This window comes from Pelobates fuscus, chromosome 4 (genome assembly GCF_036172605.1).
Source record: "Pelobates fuscus isolate aPelFus1 chromosome 4, aPelFus1.pri, whole genome shotgun sequence".
NCBI lineage: Eukaryota > Metazoa > Chordata > Amphibia > Anura > Pelobatidae > Pelobates > Pelobates fuscus.
In genome coordinates, this window is record NC_086320.1 from 361,195,384 (window position 1) to 361,220,738 (window position 25,355).

The following is a 25,355-nucleotide window of genomic DNA, read 5'->3' on the forward strand; positions in this document are numbered from 1 at the left end:
CACTAAATGACATTGCAAATGACAGTTTATACTACATCAAATGCATGTGTTAGTACAATCCGACAGCAGGTATGTCAAAAGGAAAAAGAGAAATAAATAAGAATGTTCTTATGATAACCAATGACACGTGATATGCTTTCATAACTACATTTATTTAAATCATTTTAGCTGAAGGTTATGTGTTTTATGAGTGTCTCTACTTTTTTTTACAACCCAATGACAAAATCAAATAATAAATTAGCTAAAAATAAATTAGGGTTTTAGCTATGGTTAGAGTTAGGGCTAGGAAAAGTGTGAGGGTAAGTACCATAACTAGGGTTATGTACAGGGGATATTCCATCTTAGGGCAGCATTGGGACATGTGCGATCTACCTGAGATTAGTAGGAGTTACACTTTAGATAAACTTCAGATAAAAGTTGCTGTCATTAGATCAGCCCCTCTCCCAATCTAATAAGAAATCTGTTTGTATCCATGTACGGTAATTATATCTCTTCAGCATTTAAAGAAAGATTTCAAACACCCAAATTTTGCTACATATTAATAAAAAAAATCTAAGTGAGATGAATATGTCTACAAAACTTCCAACCTCAGGACCCTGTGAAGTGGGATGCCAATGGGAGGGACAATGACACAATTTGCACAAGTGACTCTGCCCAAAGGTGGGTTTACCAGTATAACTGACAGGTCAAATTGGCGTGAATGCACTTCAGGCCCCCCCCCGCAAATTAAGTAGACTGGCCCACCAAGGGCACACCATGCTAGGAGAACAGTGTCATTGCTGTCTGCAGGGTCCTAATGCCCTGAATATACTGAGAGCGTGTCTAATGATGAATTTGTTCTATGCTGGCTAGAGACAGTTATCCAGTGTCCCCAAAAGTAAGACACCAGGGAACAAAGTCAGGACCCAAAAAATTGGGGCTGTTTTGAGAAGACCTGTATGGTTGGGACACCTGGACTGTCTGCCAATTTATCGAAACATTACAACACAAAAAAAATCAACTTGTTTCATACTAGCACAACTCCCTGAATGTTCCCCTCCTTCTTTCACTTGTAAGATTAATGGAGAGAACCTTGGCGGAACTGCCATCAGCTGTCTCTGTCCCACAATCCTCTCTGCTAAATGTTTTATAAGGGTCTATCCATGTCACACGTACTCATTGCAAACAGGGCCTACCATTGAATTGAATCATTAATTGAGTAGTTGATAACACTTGCATTAGGGAATGAAAGCTGTCCCTAGTTTACATTAATTGCCCAAGTCTTAAACATTGATTTTGCTTTCAATTAATGAAAATGTTTGGTCATTGCTGCATTGCACATTTTATGCACATTCAGACTGTCTATTAAATTCTAAACTACTTCCTGGTTCTTAAAAAAAAAAATCAAAGCACAAAAAATGCTTACAGCAATAAACCCTTTTTATCCCTATTTTTGAGTCCTATATGCTCAGAGCAGGATTAGCCGTCAGGCAACCTTAGGCAGTTTCCTAGAGCCCAGATGTGGGGCCACATAACCACAAATTTGTGAAAAATAAAAGGGCAGGGCTGATACCATGCCTGGCCTTCCTTCTTAACCCCACTTAATTCTTAATTATTAAGCAGTTTCAAGCCCAGACCAGTACCTTCAGTACATTGCAAACACTGTACGCTTCTCTAACCGTGCTGTTTGTATAAGTGGAGGCACAGAGACAATGCTTAGCTATGCATTGAAAGGATTTTTAGTAAACTCTCAAAAAATTTAAGAGGCTCTGTGTGCTAGTAAAACATGCCCTCATTAAGATACCACTACCACCCTGTACTGACGGCACCCGGCAAAACGATCTATGGGTTCATGCAGTTTGCACAGAATTCGGACCCTAAAATGTACATGTAATACAAGCCACATTAAAGGATTACCAGGCGAGGCATATTTCCAATTTCCAAGCATCCAGTATTGGGGATCACGGGATCACTGCAGTCACAGCTTCCTGTTGTGATCTAAAAGACATGATTCCTGTTGTAATATTCTCCTGTTGCTACCGTAGGCTTTCACACTTTTTTTCAGCTGGGGCCTGTTTGGAGATTTTTTGGAGGGAATAAGGGAGTTGTACTATGATTACTACTATCTGTTGGATTCCAGCTAAGATAGACTAAGTGTGCAATACGACTTTATTAGCCTTACTTTGACCAGTCAGTGCATACAGCACTGTGGCTAGTTCCAAGTAGTATTGAGTCCGTTGATATTTAATAGGGGAACATCTAAGTATCCCAAATCTACACTATCTACCAGTCAGTGCATACAGCACTGTGGTTAGTTCCAAGTAGTGTTGAGTCCGTTGATATTTAATAGGGGAACATCTAAGTATCCCAAATCTACACTATCTACCAAGTACTTAATGTCACTGCCCTGCATCTAGCTATTCAGGTGTGGCCATATGAATATTTTTGTAACATTTTAGGTTGCAGTACCTTCTAGTGTGACTCTGTGATGGCCACATGATCCACTTGTGGCCACTAAGCAAGTATGTAACACTACCTGTTGCAATACCTTGAAGTGTTATATTGTTACGAGCTCATTGTATCTATACCTCCATACGAATATACACTTCTGCGGTTCTATGCTGCACTCCACAGTTAGAGTATCATACTAGCGGTTACTTCCCTTTCCAGTTTTAAGGGTTTGGTTCTGTTTACGATTCAGCCGGGTAGTTAAGTGAACATTGGTACCTCCCATTTATATTCCCCAGTAATGAGTATACATCTAGAGCACATTTGCCTAAGTTGATACCTCATCCATTACTCCCTGAGCCCCTTTCAATCTCCTCTTGCACCGTTTTGGGTGATTTTTTACTTTAAGTATTCACATTTATGTTGTTCTATTTGTTCATGGTTAAGTATACCTAATTAAAGATTATTAATTTTAGCAGACTTCTGAGATCTGTATCTCACTTGTGTTACCTAGACCTTGGGTCTTAGGTATACACTACCTTTACCCACTTTCTAAGGATGCTGCATTTCCAGAGATACCCTTCTGCAAAACATTACTGTAAGCAGTGGTTATCTCAATATTTGTGGCATATGGAATGTCCCAGGAGGTCATTTGTAGATAGATAGAGATATGGACGGATAGACAGATAGATAGACGGATAGTTGGGATTTACTATCAAAATGCAAAGCTTTCTGTCCTTTTATAATGTAATGTAAATACCTCGGAATGAACATATCTAGTAAACCGGCATACCCTGTGCCTGACAGCTAGCCTTGACACTGCAGCTTATCGTCCTATGATTCTAAACTAGTATTTAGTCCAGAGACATCTGGAGGGCCAGGGTTAGCCATCACTGAAACAGTGTCTGTCATATCATATAGATTTTAACATGAACACCTAAGTTTAGAGTATAGACAAACACCCGGTCTTGTTTAGGAATAACTATGTGCTGGGTAAGCCTTCGGATCAAGAAATCCAATTTGTGTTACTTTCAGCATTTGCTTTGCTTTTTAACATGAATACATGATCCCCATAGACTCTGTAGCATTCATAAACCATGGTCCATTAGTCATGGTTCAGTCATGGATCACCTTTTCTCTTTTGATCATTTCTGTGTATGGTGTCTCAGAGAAATATCACATTGTCCTCACATCTCGTGAGACAAATATGAAAACTTTTCTTCGTCCCCCTCTTATTCACCAGAGTTCATGCCCCTCCTAGACCTGATTCAAAATATAGACATCGCTTGAGATTAGATGAATTATGTCGTTCTTTTCTGCTGAGCGGGTCATGGCAACAAAGTCTTAGTCATGAAGGTTCCGCTAAGCTTTGTGAGAAGCAGAAGTATTCACAGCTAATGATACATTTATCTTCTTCAAATGATTAGTGAGTAATGCAACATTTATTACATGATCGGCTATACAGTAACGGGAGTTTTGTATCCTTTTGAGGATAGAAGTTAATTGTTTTTTTTGCTAGTTGTTTAATTTGCTTCAGGGTTGATGACCCAAAGAAAATTAAACGTAAGGCAAACTTAGATCCTATTTTAATAATGTGATTTGCCTCAGCAAACCATGCAAATGGCTGCTATGAGGCACAATAGATGAGTAGTGTGCTTTACAATTATCGTATCATAATTACGAAAAAACTATATTATAGCATTGAATCCTGCATTCAAATATTTCCAAGAACAACTTACAGCCAGTTAGATATGTTCCACCATGCCATCGTTCCTTCCAAAAATCCCAGATTGTTTTTGTGAAATTCAGCACAACGTGATATGAGCACAGCTAGTTATATCACCGTCAGGTGCAGCAGGGAGGTACATGAAAAGTATTTTACTTTGCAACAGTTTGGTGTTTAGTACATACCACCTTGTCCAGTTATGTCATCATAAGAAATATATACTGCCCTATATAATGTCTGGAAATAAAAATTAAAAATGAAAAAAACACAAACTGATGTACGAATAAATTTTTTTAAAAAAATATCAATCACTGACTCAACAAATATATATTAACTAACTAAAAAGAAGAAAAATATTTCTATTCAGTATTCTGAAGCGTTATATGTTAATAGACATATTTGTGTTATGCAGTAAAACCCTCAAATCTGTGAAGTTATTATATTGGGTATAAGTATGGATTATATACAACCTGGAGTGAATAGTGATATCATCCATCACACCAGCAGTCCGGGTCAGCCAAATCACCCGGAATATGCTGATATTGATAATCTTTTTTATTTTCATGGGGAAAAAAAAAGTTATTGTATATATATATATTTAATTTTTTATGACATCCACTAACATTGTATTTTCTAAAAACACTAATTCAAAAAGTGCTAGAGCAGAGGTCCTCATTCAGTTTTTGATAGCTTTTTTTATCTGTTTTATATTAGTTTCTCTCGTGTATGTGCTGCGTCTGAATTGCAGGGTGTATTATTAATAAGTTGCTATAATGCAAAGGTAGTTGCAAATGATAGTTACGCACTAACTGATGGGACCATGTGAAAAACATGGTATTACGAGAACTGTCGCGATGGTATTCGAGCATTGTAGTGTGACAACAACTTGGGATTAGAAGATTCTCGCATCCCTGATTTAGCCTGGTTTGTCAATGCCGTCTTTAATTATGGGCAGTTTGCCAAAATCACCATAGTTATAAAACTGTTATTTCAAGTAATGCGCAGAGTTGGAGCAATTGTTTTAAAGCTCTTAGAACAATCACAGGACAGACATTCCAGAATGCATTTAACACAAGAGTTGCCTAAAACACCATGTGAATGGCTCTTACAGTCATCATTTATCATGAAAGTCTCTTGCTAAAGTTAAACTGACAAGGGAAATTATAGCTTGTCCCTAGAAGGACCTTTATAAAGGTAGTTTCTTTTATTAACAAAGGGTGGAAGGCTGTCAAGAACACTCAGTGTTCGGTGTTAAGATTTTAATAGAAATTGTATTTCTTTACTGCCAGAGCTTATATCAGGTCCCGTTATAATCTGACAAGGTAAAAACACTATATCCAAATTTTCAAATTTAATAATAAAAGATGTGAGGTGCATGAAATCCTGCATTGATAACAAATGCTATCAGTATATGAGACTTTGGATTTATGCACTGTGCTGAGAATTGAGGAAAATTAGCAAAGAGATTGTAAATGTAATGCCAAATTAGTTAAACTGGACAGATAGTTATGGAGAGAATGTGCTTAAGCTCAAAGAAACTCAGTAAATCACCACTCAAGTCTAAAAACATTTATTTTGCTCACTTGTCCCATTACAGAAATAACCTATACAATTTGCATATCAGACTGATCCCACCCATAAGACAGTCCAGAGCTGAAATGTCGGCAAGTTCGCTCTGCACAAGAAATGCAGCAATCATTTCGGCCTAATTGGGGCCTCGTCAGCGAGGTGTAGCTGATACAACTCTAGGCGTAATGAGAACAGGATCCATGTCTGGATTACCCTGTTTGCTTACGGAGAGTCCTTGCAAATCGGTTTGTGACAAAAACAGTGAATATAAGAACTAACTTGTCAGCATTTCACTTCTGGGTTGTCCTTATGGGTGGGATTAGTCTGAATTGCAAATAGTATATGTTCTCTTTGTAATGGCACAAGTGAGGTAAACATTTTTGAGACATGACCGGAACTTACTGAAAGGCAAACTACTGAGTTTCTCATATTCTCAGAGTTTTCATATTTTATGTTTTAGTCTTAAACAAAAGCACTCAGTAGACGACTTAAATTCTTCAAATGTCATCATTCTCATTTTATGACATTCCTTTCTTGGCAATCAGTGATCCTATTAGTTACTAATGCTAAGCTAGAACAATCTGCAAGTGTAACTGGAAGATAGAGATAAGAAATATTTTGACTTTATCATTAAACTGCAGTTATGTCTGGGTAAATTACAATGTGATTGAAAAATGTGTCTTTATTTTTATTCATTTCACGAATTATAATGAATTCAATCCCAATAATATTATATCCTAGTGCCAATGACTGAATTGTATATCTTGATGAAGGAAAAACTCAATCGCAATCTTTTAATGGAATGTTTTTCTTAAAACATAAAATCTGATCGGTTATCATTAAAGCACTAGTCTGTGACCTACAGTAAAGTCATTTGTAAGATACATAATTTTTTGTGGGATTTTTCGAAATACCTTCCCCACTTGATGGCTTCTTAGCTACCTGAATACCAAAATGAGATTGCCTGACTTAAGATTGCGTGACAGATTGATAGTTATTGTAAACTAGAGCTTGGGGGAGGGAAACTTCAGGTAGCATAAAAAATTCATCACAATTAAGTTATTATGGTGTGAGGAAGTATCGGGCACCCAATTGCTCTACCTCAGGCTCAGTGGCCAAGGCTTCAATCAGGAAGTCTCGGAGCATGTGCCACTGATAGCGTTAGCTGATGCTCTCTGCCTATCTGTAGCTCCGCCTTGAGAAACAATTAGTGAAAAATTATATGTACCTTTTTAAATCTCTTTTCTCAGTTGGTAGCTACTGATAGGTCAAGAACATCAGCTGACACTCGAAGCCTATCAGTACCGCTCAGTCTGAGGCTTCCTGATTGACGCCTCGGGCATTGAGCAAGTACAGGGGAGGAGCTATCGGGAGACACCTCGTTGATTTGGCATTAAACTGTTTGTTAATGGTTTAACCTCTTCAGGTAAGATGGCAGCCAAGACATCCTTGCGCCATAACTACTTCATTGTGGGTGAATTGTTATGGTGCCCTGAGTAGTCCTTTAATAATGACATGTGGTGGTATTTTTTGCATTGTGTTTGTACCATCATGCTGAGTCCACAGCGGGGCTGTCTGAAAGGCATTCCTAAAACAAGATGTAACTAACAAAAGCACTTTCATAGCTTCAGGGTATGGCCTAACTGCACAAGTTCTTGTGTCACCTCATAGAAGAGAGTCCTTTAAGCTACTTTGTCAGACAGTGTTTGAAGCTCTTTAGCTACCTACCAGGTAACAATATACAAACAAACTTTATCAAATACTTTTACATAAGTACATCAGTGACATTTGTTTCCTTTTTACAGAGAGCATGTGATTGGTAGCAGCCAATCAGAGTCTGTGATTTGTTTAGCGTCTTACAGATTTCTACTGTGCAGGAAACAGTAAATGTTTTTTCTTGAACTAGCTGTGTACCCACCGTGCTCTAAAAAAAAATCTAATATTTTTTTTAAATTTACCTTTTATTACAAAACGTGGGTGAGGGAAATGGTCATATACCTGTGACCCCTATCTACATTAGCAGATCATGCAGAGATTAGCACAAAAGTAAAAACTTACTTTCTCTTTGTTTAACTGTTATAAGGTTGTTGGTTTTTTGTTGTTGTTTTTTATTATAAACTGATTTTGTTTTACTTTACGATCATAAGCCACGTAGAAGACACAATTTTAGTTACTTAGCGATATAAGTGCTTTCCAATGTATCAATATATTTTACAATAAATATAAGGCAGATACATATTTATATAATTTGAGCTGTATTCGGAATACGAAGTATAAATATTCATTTTCATCTTATTTCCTAAAATTGCTACATTTTTACCAAGCAGCGGTGCATAGGGAGACTACAGCCAACACTGATATATTATACTCATTCTATCATGCATTCGCCTATATTTCTTTTTTTCAACATTTGTAATTATTTTTAGTAGCAGAAATAATATGAAGTAGCCTGCATTATAGGGAACATTGCTGCAGTATACTTGATATATGGCTATATTGAAACCGATAGCATGATCGAAGATTATATAAATCATTCTTTAGAACGTTTGATATAGAATTAATGGGAACTGAATCAAAAAGAAAGCACAGTGTATGGTAACTAATATCCACCATATATTATTGTAACAAAATATTAGCATAAGAAACAATACCTTGGAGCAATGAGCTATAATTAGTTGCCGTACTCTGCTTTATCTCTTGATATAACAACAGCTATTAGAATTAGACACAGTAAATCATCTAGCCTGTAATGAGTCTTGCCTGCGTTTTACAACTGTAGCATACATTACAATAAGATTAATTAAAGATACACTGTACAAATGATTCTCACTCAGATCAGAAACAGTATTACGTAGCTGTTGTTTTTTAGATTTCTTTTTCAAAAAGCTTTTAAAGATGTCGTTTTGGGGTTGGAGAATAAGAATTTGTGTTCAAGATGCATAAATCAATGGCCATGATTTTTGGAATTAATTGGGTTCTTAAAATCCAATACCTGGTTATGCCAAGTTAAAGATGCCCTCTCAGATTTCCACTCAGATCCTCTGAAAATGAGAGTTTGCCAATACAGACATTTTAATATTAGAAGGGACAATGTTACTCCTATTTATGTGGCTGTGTGCATGCACACTGGGGATATTTTGGACAACTTTTTCATCCATCTATTCATCTATCTATGTATTTTTGATCTATCTATTGATTTTCTTTTTAGCACATAAATAGGAAAAACCCCATGGGAATGTGCTATTAGATGTCTCCAAAGTGCCACCAAAAAACACAGGATTTTTCACAGCAATATGTGTGCTGGAAGATCTGTCCTTGGTGATCACGAGAATTCTCCTGCCAATGCCTTGTAGATCTATCCAGACCATATCATGCCCTGAGATCTCGGGGAAACTCACTGACAGACCATACAAAGGAGTCAGTTCAGAAAATGTTTATTAAACAGAACAAAGTTTAGAAGCAAAATGCAATAAGGGGAGTCTAGGGGGGTTTCATTAATTACCAATCAAATATTAAAGACTATTAACTAACAGCATGAAACAAATGTGAGTAAAGAGCATTATGCAGTCATTCATTGTTCCTAAGCTCATCTAAGGGGGCATGTAATATGTGGGGTCTCCAATAAAGAGGATGTAAGAATAGGGTCATATGCAGAACTCGGCTTCGTGACATCCTTGCAATGTACAAGGTTGTTAGCTTCTGATTCATTTTAGCAGATTTTAATCCTTTCAATCCCTCCTTTTATTCTGAAACAATTATGCCACTTACAGGTTCAGCTTTGTCTGCCCAGTACATCTGCAGCCAAGAAAACCCCAAACTCTCATTGGAGGGGAGAACCTGGAAGTTTACCATGACCATGCAAACCTCTAACCCTAGAGAGGTTCCATGTATCTTAGATGATGGCCACACCTTTGTTCACAACTTACCATGTTGTTACTTTTGTTGGAGTAGACTCTAATAAAGACTTTGCTTGCCGTTTGGTGTAGTATGATTCTCAAGCTCTGACCTAAATCAAAAAGTAATTGTATTTGTATGTTGTTATTATACTTTTTCCACATTCCTCGATACTCAGACTTTTTTGAAGTTTGTGTTATCTGCTTTGAACGTATTCTTTTTTTTGACAATATATTGAAAACTGTTATTTATTACAAATTAACTTCTCAAATAAAAACATTATCTGATGTTGCCTTCTATTTAAATGGTTATTTTCTTATTATGTAACATTTATATGCCTATGAAGTCATAATTAGCTGTGCATTAGCAAGTAAGAAAAGAGTATATTGATGACATCGTAACCTTTTTCCATAACCTCATCTTGTTAAAAGTAACATATTTATAGTAAATACCTATAACTGTCCATAAATTAATTAATGTAACTTTGGTTTAAAGTGATGTGAGGTTAAAGATTAATTTGACCATGAAAAAGGTGCTTTCTTTTCATTTTATGTTTATTAAAAAGAAAATATAATTACATATGTAAAAGAAAAAAAAAACAGGACTTTAAGTTGTGAACCTCTATTTTTCAGCTCCGGCCTGTTTTTCTAAACAATCATCGACTTGGGACTTCCTGGTAACTACACAGCCCACCGTGATGTCACCACAGCAGATAAGACATTCTAGCTCAGAGGCCAAGATGAGCTGTCAGGGAACCTCTCCTGGCAGGAGCATTCAAGGAAGCATGAAATATAGAGGTTTGTAAATTATAAAGTTAATTTCTTATTCAGAATATTCTCTGTTTTTTTAAAAGTGCTTTAACAGAATAGCTGGGAAGCTCCAGGTATTGCTTTGGACAATACTTGTTTCATATGTCAACACAGCTTTAGTTGAACTTCCTTGACTGACCAAATTTTGTTGGAGTACATATCCTTATTTAGAATTAGTGTGGAAAGGTTAAAAAAACAAAACAAAGCTAGATAGATAGGTAGGTTGTTGGATATCACTGCTCTATAAGATTAGGCAGAAAGAGGCTAAGCAAGTTATAAGAGCTTCCAAGTCACACACAGAAGAGAAAATAGCCCAGTCAGTAAAAAAAAGGGGACAAAACATTTTTAGATACATAAATGAGAAAAGGGAAGTAAAACAAGGTTTAGTTAGATTAAAAACAAAATAATGTATGTATGTAGAAGAGGATAAAGGTCTAGCTGACTGCCTCATGAATATTTTTTCAAGTATTTACAGATGAAAATGAAGGGAAGAGACATCAGTTAGGAAAAAGGACAAATGAGTCATTTGTTACATGTGAGTTTAAAGAGGAAGAGGTTCTATTTTAACTGTCGAAAGAAAAGACAAACAAAAACAAGTAAATGGGACCTGATGAAATACACCCAAAGTTATTAAAGAGCTTAGTGGTGTACTTTTAAAACCCTTAACGGATTTATTTAACAAATCATTGTTAACAGGAGTAGACCCAGAAGATTGTAAATTAGCGAAGGTTGTGCCCATTCACAAGAAAGGTAGTAGGGAGTCGGGCAGTTATAGGCCAGTAAGCCGTACTTCAGTAGTGGGGAAAGTTATGGAAACCATGTTAAAGGATAGGATTGTTGAACATCTAAAATCACAGGGATTTCAAGAACAGAGACAACATGGGTTTACTTTAGGGAGGGCATGCCAAACTAATCTTATTGATTTTTTTGATTGGGTAACTAAAATAATAGATCAGGGTGGTGCAGTAGACATTGCTTACCTAGATTTCAGTAAGGCTTTTGACACTGTCACACATAGAAGGCTTATCAATAAACTGCAATCTTTAAGTTTGGATTCCAATATTGTTAAATGGGTTAGGCAGTGGCTGAGTGACAGGAAACATAGGGTTGTAGTCAATGGAATATATTCGAAACAAAATCTTCTTACCAGTGGGGTTCCTCAGGTATCTGTACTTGGACCTATTCTCTTAAATATTTTTATTAGTGATATTGCAGAAGGTCTTGATGGTAAGGTATGTCTGATACAAAAATATGTAACAGGGTTGATGTTCCAGGAGGGATAAGCCACATGGCAAATGATTTAGATAAACTAGAAAAATGGTCAGAGCTGTGGCAACTGACATTTAATGTGGATAAGTGCAAGATAATGCATCTTAGAAGTAAAAACCCAAGGACAGAGTATAGAATATTTGATAGAGTCCTAACCTCAACATCTGAGGAAAGGGATTTAGGGGTAATAATTTCATATGACTTAAAAGTAGGCAGATAGTGTAATAGAGCAGCAGGAAATGCTAGCAGAATGCTTACTGGTGAGATGTAATTTGGAGTATTGTACGCAGTACTGGAGACCATATCTCCAGAAGGATATTGATACTTTGGAGAAAGTTTGGTGAAGGGCTACTAAACTAGTTCATGGATTACAGGATAAAACTTACAAGGAAAGTTTAAAGAATCTTAACATGTATAGTTTGAAAGAAAGACAAGACAGGGGATGTGATAGAAACATTTAAAGACATAAAGGGAATCAACACAGTTAAATAGGATACTATATTTAAAAGAAGAAAAACTACTACAACACAAGGACATAGTCTTAAATTAGTGGGGCAAAGGTTTAAAAATAATATCAGGAAGTATTACTTTGCTGAGAGGGTAGTGGGTGCATGGAATAGCCTTCCAGCTACGGTGGTAGAGGTTAAGACATTGAAGGAGTTTAAGCATGCGTGGGATAGGTATAGGGCTTAAGAGAAGGCCTGGGACTAATTAAAGTAATTAGACAATTGGGCAGAGTAGATGGGCAAAATGGTTCTTATCTGACGTCGCATTCTATGTTTCTATGTTTCTATAAACCTGCATGTTAAACCTCTGAATTTCATGTAGCACAACCGTAACACACTGCTGGGCTACGGTTGGATTCTAGAAGTTCATGTGATCATGAGAAAAGTCAGAGAGAATAGGACAATGTTTTACTGCTCCTGTAATGTTTCCAGATAAATTTAATAAGACCATACACATTACAAAATGTTTGTTTTTTCCTCTTCTGCAGCAACCTTAGATCAGTACACATCATATATTTATAATATATGTGACTTAGGGAACTTCATTAGAGGACTCTTTGACACATTGCTTAGTGTTATCGTTGTCTTCGCTTTTGCAGGCAGTATCTGCTTCGTACTTTAATTACTTATATTTGTGACACTGTACAGAAGATTGTCTCCATGGCTTAAATTCCAACAGTGCAACAGGAGTTAAATGTCAATGATAACTTAATTCATGGCCCTAAATGAAATAATAATAAAGTGCTACAATACTTGTTAACTGAATTGCATATTTATCCTAAAAGGGATTTAAACACAATTATTAATGTTAACCAAGGTGTTTCGATTCACTCTGACACTCTAGGTAATACGAGGATAGTTTAAGTTAGTTTTAGGAATTTTTACCTAGTCTTGTGTCAAAACAATTTGTTAGTGTAAAAGCTCTTCTGTCTCTGTTAGTTCATGGAAAACACTCAGTTAATTGTACAATCCGAAATTCATCATTCAGCAAAAAGGCAGGTGCCACAAATTAGCTTGGGTCTCCTTGGGTTTAACTGTTAATCCCTCGAGAAGTCACAAGGACATCTGTTCAAGAACTTAAGGTCGTTTTATCCCACCATATAAAAACAAATATGTAAATCAATACTTGAATGTGCTCAACAATGAAATGTTATTGCATTAATACTATGAAACATATGTAACTTGATTTCCAGTGATAAATTGCCTTTACAGAAACCCTCTAATCTAGCTATTCATTTGGGAAATTGCTTTCCCGTAACAGACAAATATAATATTATAGAGTTTTGTAGAGTACACAATAAATAATACTGACTTTTCCTTGCCTCGGGCCAGATTATCAATTTTGGACATTTTGCACCACTGCAATTCTGCATTTTACCACGAGATCATTTATATTATAATGAGTGTATGCAAATATTTGCAGCTGTCCTGCATTTCTACAAAGCATCTATTGTAAAAAGAGGGCTAAGAGTTTCCTCTGAGACATTGCATAGCTCAGAGGCTTTTGTAAAACTGCCATTGCAGGAGAGTGATATAGTATGTCCTTCATGTCCTCAGCAAATCGCTGTGAAAGTCACCTCTTTTCACACCCAACCTCAATCTGTCTGATCGCAATCTTATTCCAGTTTGTGTCTGCGGCAGACTAGACAAGCATCACTACTCAGACTGTTTTTATTTTTAATTTCTTTGGTACAGTAGAAATTGGCAGCCTCTGCAAATCCAGCTAAGATAGACTAGCTCTGTACTGTACAAAGGTCCTGAATGCTGTAGGTGGCTTTTACCCATTGAAAAGTATTATTGCATTGATAAAGGGTCATTTTATTTTCTCCTTTACTGGTAAGGATACATGGTCTGATGAGAGCGTGTTAGTACTGTTATATATGTAATATTAGATGGCCCAGAGTTAACTAAGCTATACATTCGTGGCATGCAATCATGGTACTTCTAATGTGAGAGGTGAAAGGCTGGCTCTGCAATAGAATGCCAGTGAGAGAATGAATGTATCCAGTATTGGCACACTGTTACAATGTAACTGTGACATGTGTTTAAATGATCAGCATGACCAAGTGAGACTTAGCCACTTGGCATACTGTCATGCATGATTTGTAATATTCATTCTGCAATGTAGATACTTTTTAACTTCAGTCTGATGCTGTGGGCAGTCTTTGAAATTAAGACTGATTTCCTATCATATTCACAATTTATTTCTGTTGCTGATTGTTAGAGATTGGTATATTGGTATATACTACTGGTGTCTCATTGACTAGTGGTGAGTAATGATGTCACGAACAGTTCGCCGAAAACCGTTCGCCAGCGAACATAGCGTGTTCGCGGTCGCGAACACGCGCGATGTTCGGTCCGCCCCCTATTCGTCATCATTGAGTAAACTTTGACTCTGTACCTCACAGTCAGCAGACACATTCCAGCCAATCAGCAGCAGACCCTCCCTCCCAGACCCTCCCACCTCCGTGACGAATAGGGGCGGACCGAACATTGCGCGTGTTCGCGACCGCAAACACGCTATGTTCGCAGGCGAACGGTTCCCGGCGAACTGTTCGGAACATCACTAGTGGTGAGTTGAGTATCTTCTAAAACCAACATTGACACTATTGCTGGGAAAACATGAATCGGTAGTGAAAATATTTTGGTTTTTTTAGCAGTGTATGAGCAGTTAAGTCTAATTTATTTATTGCTGAATCAGTACAACAAAGCTAGAGTTGCTTAACCGTCCATGAATTTTCATATTTGATCTTAAAAGAACACTCCAGTAATAGCAATAAATGCATTTATTTAAAACACTGGAGTGTTTTCTGCAGGGCCGGCTCCCTCCTGCCAGTCGCTCTGTGTTGCGTGGCCGGGAGACGTGAACCGCGGCACAGGACCTTTGTTTCCTGTACCCGGCCGGACTGACAAGAAGTGCTCACTGAGAGAGCACTTCCCCTCACTCCGGCCTGGTACAGGAAACAGAGCTCCTGTGCCGCGGTCCACGCCACCCGGCCACGCTTCAAGGAGGTAGGAGGCACACCGGGGAGGGGAGACGGCACTAAGGGACACTGGAAGGCGGGGTGGGAGGAAAGAGGAGAGACCACTAAGGGAAAGCACTAAGGGGGGGGGGAGAGCACTAAGGGACAGGGGGGCAGAGGAAAGCACTATAGGACAGGGGGGCAGGGAGAGAGCACTATGGGACAGGGGGCATTGGACAGCACTAAGAGACAGGGGGGCAGAGAAGAGAACTAAGGGACAGGGGGCAGGGGAGATCACGCAGGGGCAGGATAGATCACTAAGGGACAGGGGGCAGGGGAGGGTACTAAGGGACAGGTGGGGAGGGAAGATCACTAAGGGATGGGAGAGCACTAAGGGAAGGGATGGGAGGGGATAAGAGTGCACAAAGGGATAGAAGGGGATGAGAGAGAACTAAGGGACAGGAGGGGGTGAGAGAGCACTAAGGGACAGGAGGGAAGTGGAGAACACGAAGGGACAGACATCACTTACGCACAACACAAACACACACTGCTTCTCTTACACAATGCATCTTTAACACACACTCAATGCACCCCTTACAGGCACACACACTGCATTACATTACATACATACACAGAAACACACACTTTGCATCCCTTACACATACAAACACCGATTCACACAATGCATACACACAATGTATCCCTATACACTACATTCCATAAGAACACACACACACATTCAATCCTCTACAATAACACATAACACATCCCCTTGAAGGCATAAGACTTATGGGCGGGTCTTGTAGGCATATTCACTGTAAGGCCATGTTAGGTCCCCAAAAATGGGGATGGTTCCTCTTTCGTTGATTTTTCTGAGCACTGCCTCCAGAGAGCCTGTTTTAACACCAGACCAGTGGAGCCAGACTGCAGCCTGAGCCCATCATCATTCTCTTGTCTTCATCTGGTGGTAAGGAGGCAATCCAGTATATTCTTAGTGGCACTTATCTCTAATTTACCTCACATTAAAGGGACACTATACAGGGAGTGCAGAATTATTAGGCAAGTTGTATTTTTGAGGATTAATTTTATTATTGAACAACAACCATGTTCTCAATGAACCCAAAAAACTCATTAATATCAAAGCTGAATATTTTTGGAAGTAGTTTTTAGTTTGTTTTTAGTTTGAGCTATTTTAGGGGGATATCTGTGTGTGCAGGTGACTATTACTGTGCATAATTATTAGGCAACTTAACAAAAAACAAATATATACCCATTTCAATTATTTATTTTTACCAGTGAAACCAATATAACATCTCAACATTCACAAATATACATTTCTGACATTCAAAAACAAAACAAAAACAAATCAGTGACCAATATAGCCACCTTTCTTTGCAAGGACACTCAAAAGCCTGCCATCCATGGATTCTGTCAGTGTTTTGATCTGTTCACCATCAACATTGCGTGCAGCAGCAACCACAGCCTCCCAGACACTGTTCAGAGAGGTGTACTGTTTTCCCTCCTTGTAAATCTCACATTTGATGATGGACCACAGGTTCTCAATGGGGTTCAGATCAGGTGAACAAGGAGGCCATGTCATTAGATTTTCTTCTTTTATACCCTTTCTTGCCAGCCACGCTGTGGAGTACTTGAACGCGTGTGATGGAGCATTGTCCTGCATGAAAATCATGTTTTTCTTGAAGGATGCAGACTTCTTCCTGTACCACTGCTTGAAGAAGGTGTCTTCCAGAAACTGGCAGTAGGACTGGGAGTTGAGCTTGACTCCATCCTCAACCCGAAAAGGCCCCACAAGCTCATCTTTGATGATACCAGCCCAAACCAGTACTCCACCTCCACCTTGCTGGCGTCTGAGTCGGATTGGAGCTCTCTGCCCTTTACCAATCCATCCATCTGGCCCATCAAGACTCACTCTCATTTCATCAGTCCATAAAACCTTAGAAAAATCAGTCTTGAGATATTTCTTGGCCCAGTCTTGACGTTTCAGCTTGTGTGTCTTGTTCAGTGGTGGTCGTCTTTCAGCCTTTCTTACCTTGGCCATGTCTCTGAGTATTGCACACCTTGTGCTTTTGGGCACTCCAGTGATGTTGCAGCTCTGAAATATGGCCAAACTGGTGGCAAGTGGCATCTTGGCAGCTGCACGCTTGACTTTTCTCAGTTCATGGGCAGTTATTTTGCGTCTTGGTTTCTCCACACGCTTCTTGCGACCCTGTTGACTATTTTGAATGAAACGCTTGATTGTTCGATGATCACGCTTCAGAAGCTTTGCAATTTTAAGAGTGCTGCATCCCTCTGCAAGATATCTCACTATTTTTGACTTTTCTGAGCCTGTCAAGTCCTTCTTTTGACCCATTTTGCCAATGGAAAGGAGGCTGCCTAATAATTATGCACACCTGATATAGGGTGTTGATGTCATTAGACCACACCCCTTCTCATTACAGAGATGCACATCACCTAATATGCTTAATTGGTAGTAGGCTTTCGAGCCTATACAGCTTGGAGTAAGACAACATGCATAAAGAGGATGATGTGGTCAAAATACTCATTTGCCTAATAATTCTGCACGCAGTGTAGTCACCAGAACCATCTACAGCTTAATGTAGTGGTTCTGGTGTCCATGGGCCGTCCCTGCAGGCTTTTTGTGTGTGCAGCACTGTGCAGTACTGTGTGCAGCACTGGCTTTGGCTCATATGGCAGATCATATGGGTGGGGCATTGTGATGTCACATGGTGGGCAGAGCATATGGGGGGCGGCAATTTTTTTTTGCCTAGGGCGACAAAAATCCTTGAACCGGCCCTGGTTTTCTGACACCGTTATCTTCAGACGTTAAAAAAAAGCTATTTCTTAGACATGAGGGTTGAATTATTAGAAAGCAGGGCACACGCATTACAATCTCTACACTGTGCCTGCAATACTGCTCATAAGGAAGCACTGAGAAGCCCTCACTTCAATTTGAAGAGCACCCTCCAGCAGTGGCGTACATACCGGGGTCGCAGGGGTCGCGGCGACCCAGGTATCTACCCACAGGGCCAGCCTCTTCTGCTGGGGGGCCCAGGAGCCGGCCCCCCGAGGCTGGCCCTGCTGTCACCCGGCTGGCTGGCGGGCGCGCGAGGGAGCACTGTCCCCTGAGTGCTCCCTCTTCAGCTCCCTCGCGCACCGCATTTAAACCGGAGCCAGAAGATGACGTCATCTTCCGGCTCCGGCTTCAGTACGCGGTGCGCGAGGGAGCTGAAGAGGGAGCACGCAGGGGACAGTGCTCCCTCGCGCGCCCGCCAGCCAGCCAGCCGGGTGACAGCAGGGCCAGCAACACCACTGGACCCCAGGGAATCCCCTCAGCTCTCCCACAGGTAAGGAGGCTGGGGGGATTAAATTTAAAAAAAAAGTGTGAGTGTGTTAGTGTGTTAGTGAGTGTGTTAGTTTTAGTGAGCGTGTGTGTTAGTGTTAGTGTGTTAGTGTGTGTTAGTGTGTGTGTGTTAGTGAGTGTGTGTGTTAGTTTTAGTGTGTGTTTTAGTTTTATAGTGTGTGTGTTAGTGTGTGTGTTAGTTCTAGTTTGTGTTAGTGTTAGTTCTAGTGTGTGTGTGTTAGTGTTAGAGTGTGTGTGTTAGTGTGTGTGTGTTAGAGTGTGTTAGTGTGTGTGTTAGTGAGTGTGTTAGTGTTAGAGTGTGTGTTTGTGTGTGTTAGAGTGTGTGTTAGAGTGTGTGTGTGTGTCTGTTACTGAGTATGTTTGTGTGCGTCTGTCACTGAGTGTTTGTCTGCCAGTAAATGTGTGCGTCTGTTCATGAGAGTGTGTGTGTGTCTTAAGCACTTACCTTTCTCCAGCGCCGGACTCCCTTGGCGCTGGGGATCTCTCCGTCCCGATCCGCCTCTCAGCTCCGAATGCACATGCGTTGCAAGAGCCACGCGCGCATTCAAACCGCCCATAGTAAAGCATTACTCAATGCTTTCCTATGGACGTTCAGCGTCTTCTCACTGTGATTTTCACAGTGAGAATCGCAGAAAATCCTCTAGCGGCTGTCAATGAGACAGCCACTAGAGGCTGGATTAACCCTCAGTGAAACATAGCAGTTTCTTTGAAACTGCTATGTTTTCAGCTGCAGGGTTAAAACTAGAGAGACCTGGCACCCAGACCACTTCATTGAGCTGATGTGATCTGGGTGTCTGTAGTGGTCCTTTAAGTGTATGTGTTTATGCATGCACTGGCGTACATACCGCGGTCGCACGGGTCGCAGCCCTGCGACCAGGTGCCCGCCGCCATGTGTTGCGGCCCCAGCCCACGCAGAGTAAGCGTGGGGGAGGGGGAGGGGGGCCCACGGATCAGTTTTCGCACCGGGGCCCCATGGGTTGTGTGTACGCCACTGACCTCCAGCTGTCTGAGACATAGCCTGGAGGGTGCAACTTAAGGGCTTTATAAAAGTGCTGATATCTTCTAATTTCTTCCATTTTTGATGAAAAGGAAGTGGAAGTTCCCATATCACATGACATATCACTGACCATGGACCATAGACCATGGATTGATAGAGTAGCTCAAAAGAATAAAAGGAGATGCATGTGAACGGAATGTTAAGTACAGAGGACACAAGTTAATGGGCCTTAGGAAGATATTCCATATAAAACTGGGTTCAAAATAAAGAGCATCCCGGACTCAGTGCGTGCCAGTGGCATGGTAAACACATTTGTCACATGAAAATGAAGATTGGTTTTAGAACAAGTTATTTTAAAAATTACAAATTGCCTCCAAGAACCCAAAGATTCACTGTATTAACAGTACTCTCTGATAGGGATATTTACTAAAATTAACATTTTTGGCAAATCAAAGAGATTTTCACATTTAAGCCACTGCTGACTTGGAGATGTTTTCCAGTTCCGTTATTTTCCCTTAAATTTGAGGGAAATTAAATGTAATTTCACGTTAGTAAATAACCCTGTATACAAATGTGTATGCACACCATTTCAAAAATGTTTACAGTCTAATCTTAACTGTGTACTGTTTAACCTCACACTGTGATCGCTTCATCCATTCTGAGGTGGATACTGTTAAACAAAAAGTGCTTATTTGCTAAATAGTGAATTGTGGTGAATGAAAAAAAAAATGAATTTGGAAAGTATCGATGAGTTGGCAAATTTCTCTCTACCAACTATGCTGTCCTAAATTTCGAATTCACATTTCCAATTCACTGTTTAAAATATAAGCCCTTAAGAGTCCAACCTTTGGGCTAATTTAAAACCTTCAAAAGACTCCACAGCCTATTGAAATTTTAAAAGATTATAGATTAATTGCATTTATGCCTGGAATTTTATTTTCAAATGTGCTCCTTTGGGAATCAAGACGTAAATGTCATTAGCGACAGAAAAGACATAGAAAAATGAACACATTTTAAAACAGGTGCCCAGTCATTATTAATTCATTTGGTGTTCATTGTAGTAGCATTAATCATGATTAATTCATTTTCTACTAATGTAGGCTTGCTCTTGTGCAGAATTTAGATTTTTCCATTTTCATCTCATTTTAGTCATGACAAAGGATGGCAAAATAACATTTACATTTTCATTTTTTTTGAAGAGGAGTACACTGGGAAAAGAGGTTGTGCGTATAATGTGTTTTAATCAAGCGGCTTCATATTTCCAGTTCATTAGCTAAAATATCTCAGATGTCATATGTCATGATAAATATTGGAAAATTAGGGTATGCTGTAGTATAGAGCATAAATATATCTGTATTCAAGCATATATAACATCATTTATTCCAAATTACTTTCATTCATATTTGCCAACTTGCTTTGTTGGAAAACTACCTGAATGACTCAGGAAACCTAAATATTGTGCAATGTACGCAAGTTAAAGGAACACTATAGTACCAGTAAAACAAAGTTGTTTTCCTGGCACTATAGCTCCCTATAAGGAACCCCTCCCCCCTTGTGGTGCAGATTGGGTTAAAATCCCTTCCATCACTTACCTGATTCCACTGCTAATGTCCCGAGGTACTAGATCTGGGTCCATTTTTGCAGTTAATTAAAAACTGCAATTATCACTTTTCCATGGTTAAGGAACCTAGGAATATGCACCTAGACCACTTCAATGAGCTGAAGTGGCCTATAGTGTCCCTTTAAGCACTAAAGAAGTACAGTTCTAAATATTTCTAGCAAAACATGGGAAGACAACTCAAATCGCCACTTCACTTTTTTGATTGAAGAAATATTAAAAATGTATTTGAAGTAAAGCATTCATCGCTAGCTAACATTCAGTAGATGTCCCAAATATAGATAAATAAAAATGGTCAAAAACCTTGCTTATATGTATTTGTAAAGAACACTGAAGACTTTCCTAGCAGTACAGCTTGCAAAAATGGTAACTAAAGGTAATAAAATGTCTGCATTTGAGCATAATGTCGATTTACAGTAAATACAGTTAAATAATGTATTTCTAAAATAAAGGTACTTAAAACTGTTCTAGCAATCGTTATCAATCTCTAGACTGCTAATGTAATACTAACAGTGAAATGGTAGAATTCATGCACTCTTTCCCACTCCCTGACTGCAGGAATGAGATGACCCCTTAAAACTTCCTGTACTGTGTGAAAGCAGGGGGTTAGCTCACACTTTATCAGACATTTTATCAGGGACTAGTGATATCTGGCAGAGAAATGTTTTAGTCTACAGGCTGGTAATAACTAGAGTATAAATCCTGTTTTTATTTAGGATATATTGCCATCAATGTTTTGTGTGAGATGCTTATGGTATTGTGACCTTTTTTCTCATATGTGTATAAGACTGGTTGGTCATTTCTCAATCCAACTTACCTAACCCATATCATGCTTACCAGTAAAATCAACACTATTATATTATGGATATTAGGGTGTGTCAAAACCAATGTACGGGTAGGCCTGTAAATAAAGAGGGCCCACCAGGGTAGTGACATGATAAAGAAAGGAGCGGTGGGTGGGGTGAAACGAATGGCAACGGCCCAGGTAAGGGAGCTGACTGAGTTTAAAAAGACCGGGTAACCCCTCCCACAACTACAAACCACAATCTTAACATTATTTTTCTCACTTGATCTGTGACCCAAATGGGGGGCAAAAATGCACCTATGATATTTACGTAATATTTACTGGCCCATTTTCGCTCCCTTTTGGTTCATCTGATTTATTTACCTGAATCTTTTTCATTATAGAAATTTGGATGAGCCAACCCTACAGTATCCCTCTGCCACCGTGGCACCCTTGTTGCCCTTCCCCAGTCATGAAAGGGTTAAAACCCTTTTACTAACTTACCTGATTCTAGTGCCGAGAACCCTTGGCATTGAGTTGGGCTCCTCCTCCACTTCAGGAACCTAATGTGCATGCACACTGAGTCAATGCTTTCCTATGGGGATTTTGAGGATGCCTAGCATCATTTCATGGATTTAAATGCCAGGAAACTGCAGAAAGGGCCTTAACTCTGCAATGTAAACATTGCAGTTTCTCTAAATCCGAAATGTTTTACATTGCATGACTAAGGGGCGACAGAAACACTGCACCCAGACCACTTTAATGAGATGTAGTGGTCTGGGTGTCTATAGTGTCCTTTTAAATGGCCACTTGCCCATCCTCAGCTGGAATAATGAATTTAGTTGGAAAGCCCCTGATCATGATCTTAAATGTGTTTTTAATTAGTATATTAGTCTGTAGAAACTGCAATGGGATGGGGTTTTGGTTAGAGTGCCTTTAATGTTAGGGCAGCATTTATATATATATATATATATATATATATATACATATATATATATATATATATATATATATATATATATATATATATATATATATGTATATATATATGTATATATATATATATATAAATGCTGCTCTAACATTAAAGGCACTATATATATATATACATGCTTCAGTATATCTATGGTCTGTGCAGATAATTTTTTAATTAGGGATATTGATTGGATTAGGGTTCTGGCGCGTTTAGATTGGTGAACGTTACAGTCAGGGCAGAATCTGGTATTTGTGGCTTTTGAGTGAATGAACAGGAACGTAGTTGAGGAGAGAGAATTGCTTTGTCTATGTCACACTAGGCCCTTTCTTGGCATATCAGTTTTGGAGAGGGTCTGAATTAATGGCACTATCTGCGAATAGAGCTGATGCTCTGTCATGTAAATCACACCAATCTTGACCATGCCCGAACATACAGATCCTATGCTACCCTGAGATTAGGGCTGACATCATGTAATACTATTTGTAATGCATGACGTGACATCACACACCATGCAACAAGGATATGGAAACAAGATCTATTTAACCACTTCAGGACGGAGTCAATAGTGCACATTCTGATCAAAACGTAAACAAAAACTGGAATTTGCGCTATATGTCTGTTCAACCGTAATTCACCGCTGTCACATTAAGTGCACCCACACTTATTATATATCACTTTGTTCAGGAGAAGCAGGGCTTTAATTTATCATTAACTATTCATATATGGAACATAATTTATTATGAATAAAATTAAAAAAAAGTGAGAAAATAAGATTTATTTTTTTTAATTTGTATTTCCGTCTGACATTTTAGCTGTGAATGTCATAATACTGTTTTACTGCAAAAAAATGCACATATTTGTAATCAGCGATGCCTCACGAGTACAACAGTACCCCCCATTAACAGGTTTTATAGTGTTTTAGAAAGTTACAGGGTCAATTATAGAACGTTCCATTTTCAAATTGAAATTTGCCAGATTAGTAATGTTTCCTTTGAGACAATGTGGTAGCCCAGGAATGAGAATTACCCCCATAATGGCATACCATTTGAAAAAGTAGACAACCAAAGGTATTGAAAGTGGGGTATGTTTAGTCATTTTTAGTAGCCACTTAGTCACAAACACTGGCCAAAGTTAGCGTTCATATTTGTTTTTGTGTGAAAAAACTAATATGTGGCCAGTGTTTGTGACTAAGTGGCTACTAAGAAAGACTGGACATACCCCACTTGCAATACCTTGGGTTGTCTACTTTTGCAAATGGTATGCCATCATGGGGGTAATTCTCATTCCTGGGCTACCATACGCTCTCAAAGGCAACATAACTAATCTGGCAAATTTCAATGTCACAAAAATTAAATGCAAGCCTTATATGTCACTCTCTAACTTTCCAAAACACCATAAAACCTGTACATGGGGGGTACTGTTATTCTCAGGAGACTTCACTAAATACAAATATTAGTGTTTTAAAACAGTAAAACATATTACAACAATAATATAGTCCATAAAAGTGCCGTTTGTTTGTAAAAAATGCAAAAAACTTCACTTTTACTTAAAATATCATTGTTGTAATACAATTTACCAGTTTGAAACACTAATATTTGAGTTCAGCGAAGTCTCCCGAGTAAAACAGTATGGCCTATGTACAGGTTTTATGGTGTCTTGGAGAGTTACAGGGTCAAATATAGTGCTTGCGAATTAAATTCTCTGCACTTTCTGCCTGTGTTGTCAGGCATGTCAATCACATTTTAATTAATCAAATCACATAATTATGTTAAAAGATTACTTAAATATACATGTAGAATTTTAATATATATGCATTTATAGGTATTTAAATTCTACGTGTATACTAATGTAATCTTTTATGTAATTCTATGTATTTATCTCTATATATATATATTTGCGGTTATTTGTATTTTATATATAGATATATATAGAATGTCATTCTAAGTGTATTTTGTTACTAACATATATATATATATATTAATAACAAAATACAGTTAGAATGAAATTACATATGAATATATAATTTATATAACATTTTGTTTCAATATTTGATTTATTTATTGTATTACTTTATTTATTTATAATTGTAATTATACGTGTATGTATATATATAATATATGTGTATATATCTATTATATATATAATATATATACATATTATATATATGTAACGTCGTTCTAAATGTATTTTAATATTAATATATGTACTTATATTAATATTAACATTAAAATACACTACGGATGATGTTACATATATATAAAATGTATATATATTATATATATAATATATATATTTTATATATACATATATACACATAATTTTTATTTTAAACATGTTTAATTCATTTATTTTACACCTCCTACCAGCAGGGGGACTGTCTGACATTTCAGACAGTCCCCCTGCTGGCAGATCCACAGCCAGCGATAGGGAGCCAT

At 38.4% G+C, this 25,355-nt stretch overlaps 1 protein-coding gene across 1 annotated transcript in view; it reads left to right on the forward strand.

Annotated features, from left to right (window-relative positions):
• The window catches only part of ADARB2 (adenosine deaminase RNA specific B2 (inactive)), a 495,819-nt gene that overhangs the window by 185,179 nt on the left and 285,285 nt on the right, over positions 1-25,355 (forward strand). The window contains exon 2 of the mRNA XM_063452650.1: positions 10,249-10,413. Coding sequence (XP_063308720.1) covers positions 10,249-10,413 — 165 coding nt within the window. The remainder of the gene's footprint in view (positions 1-10,248; positions 10,414-25,355) is intronic.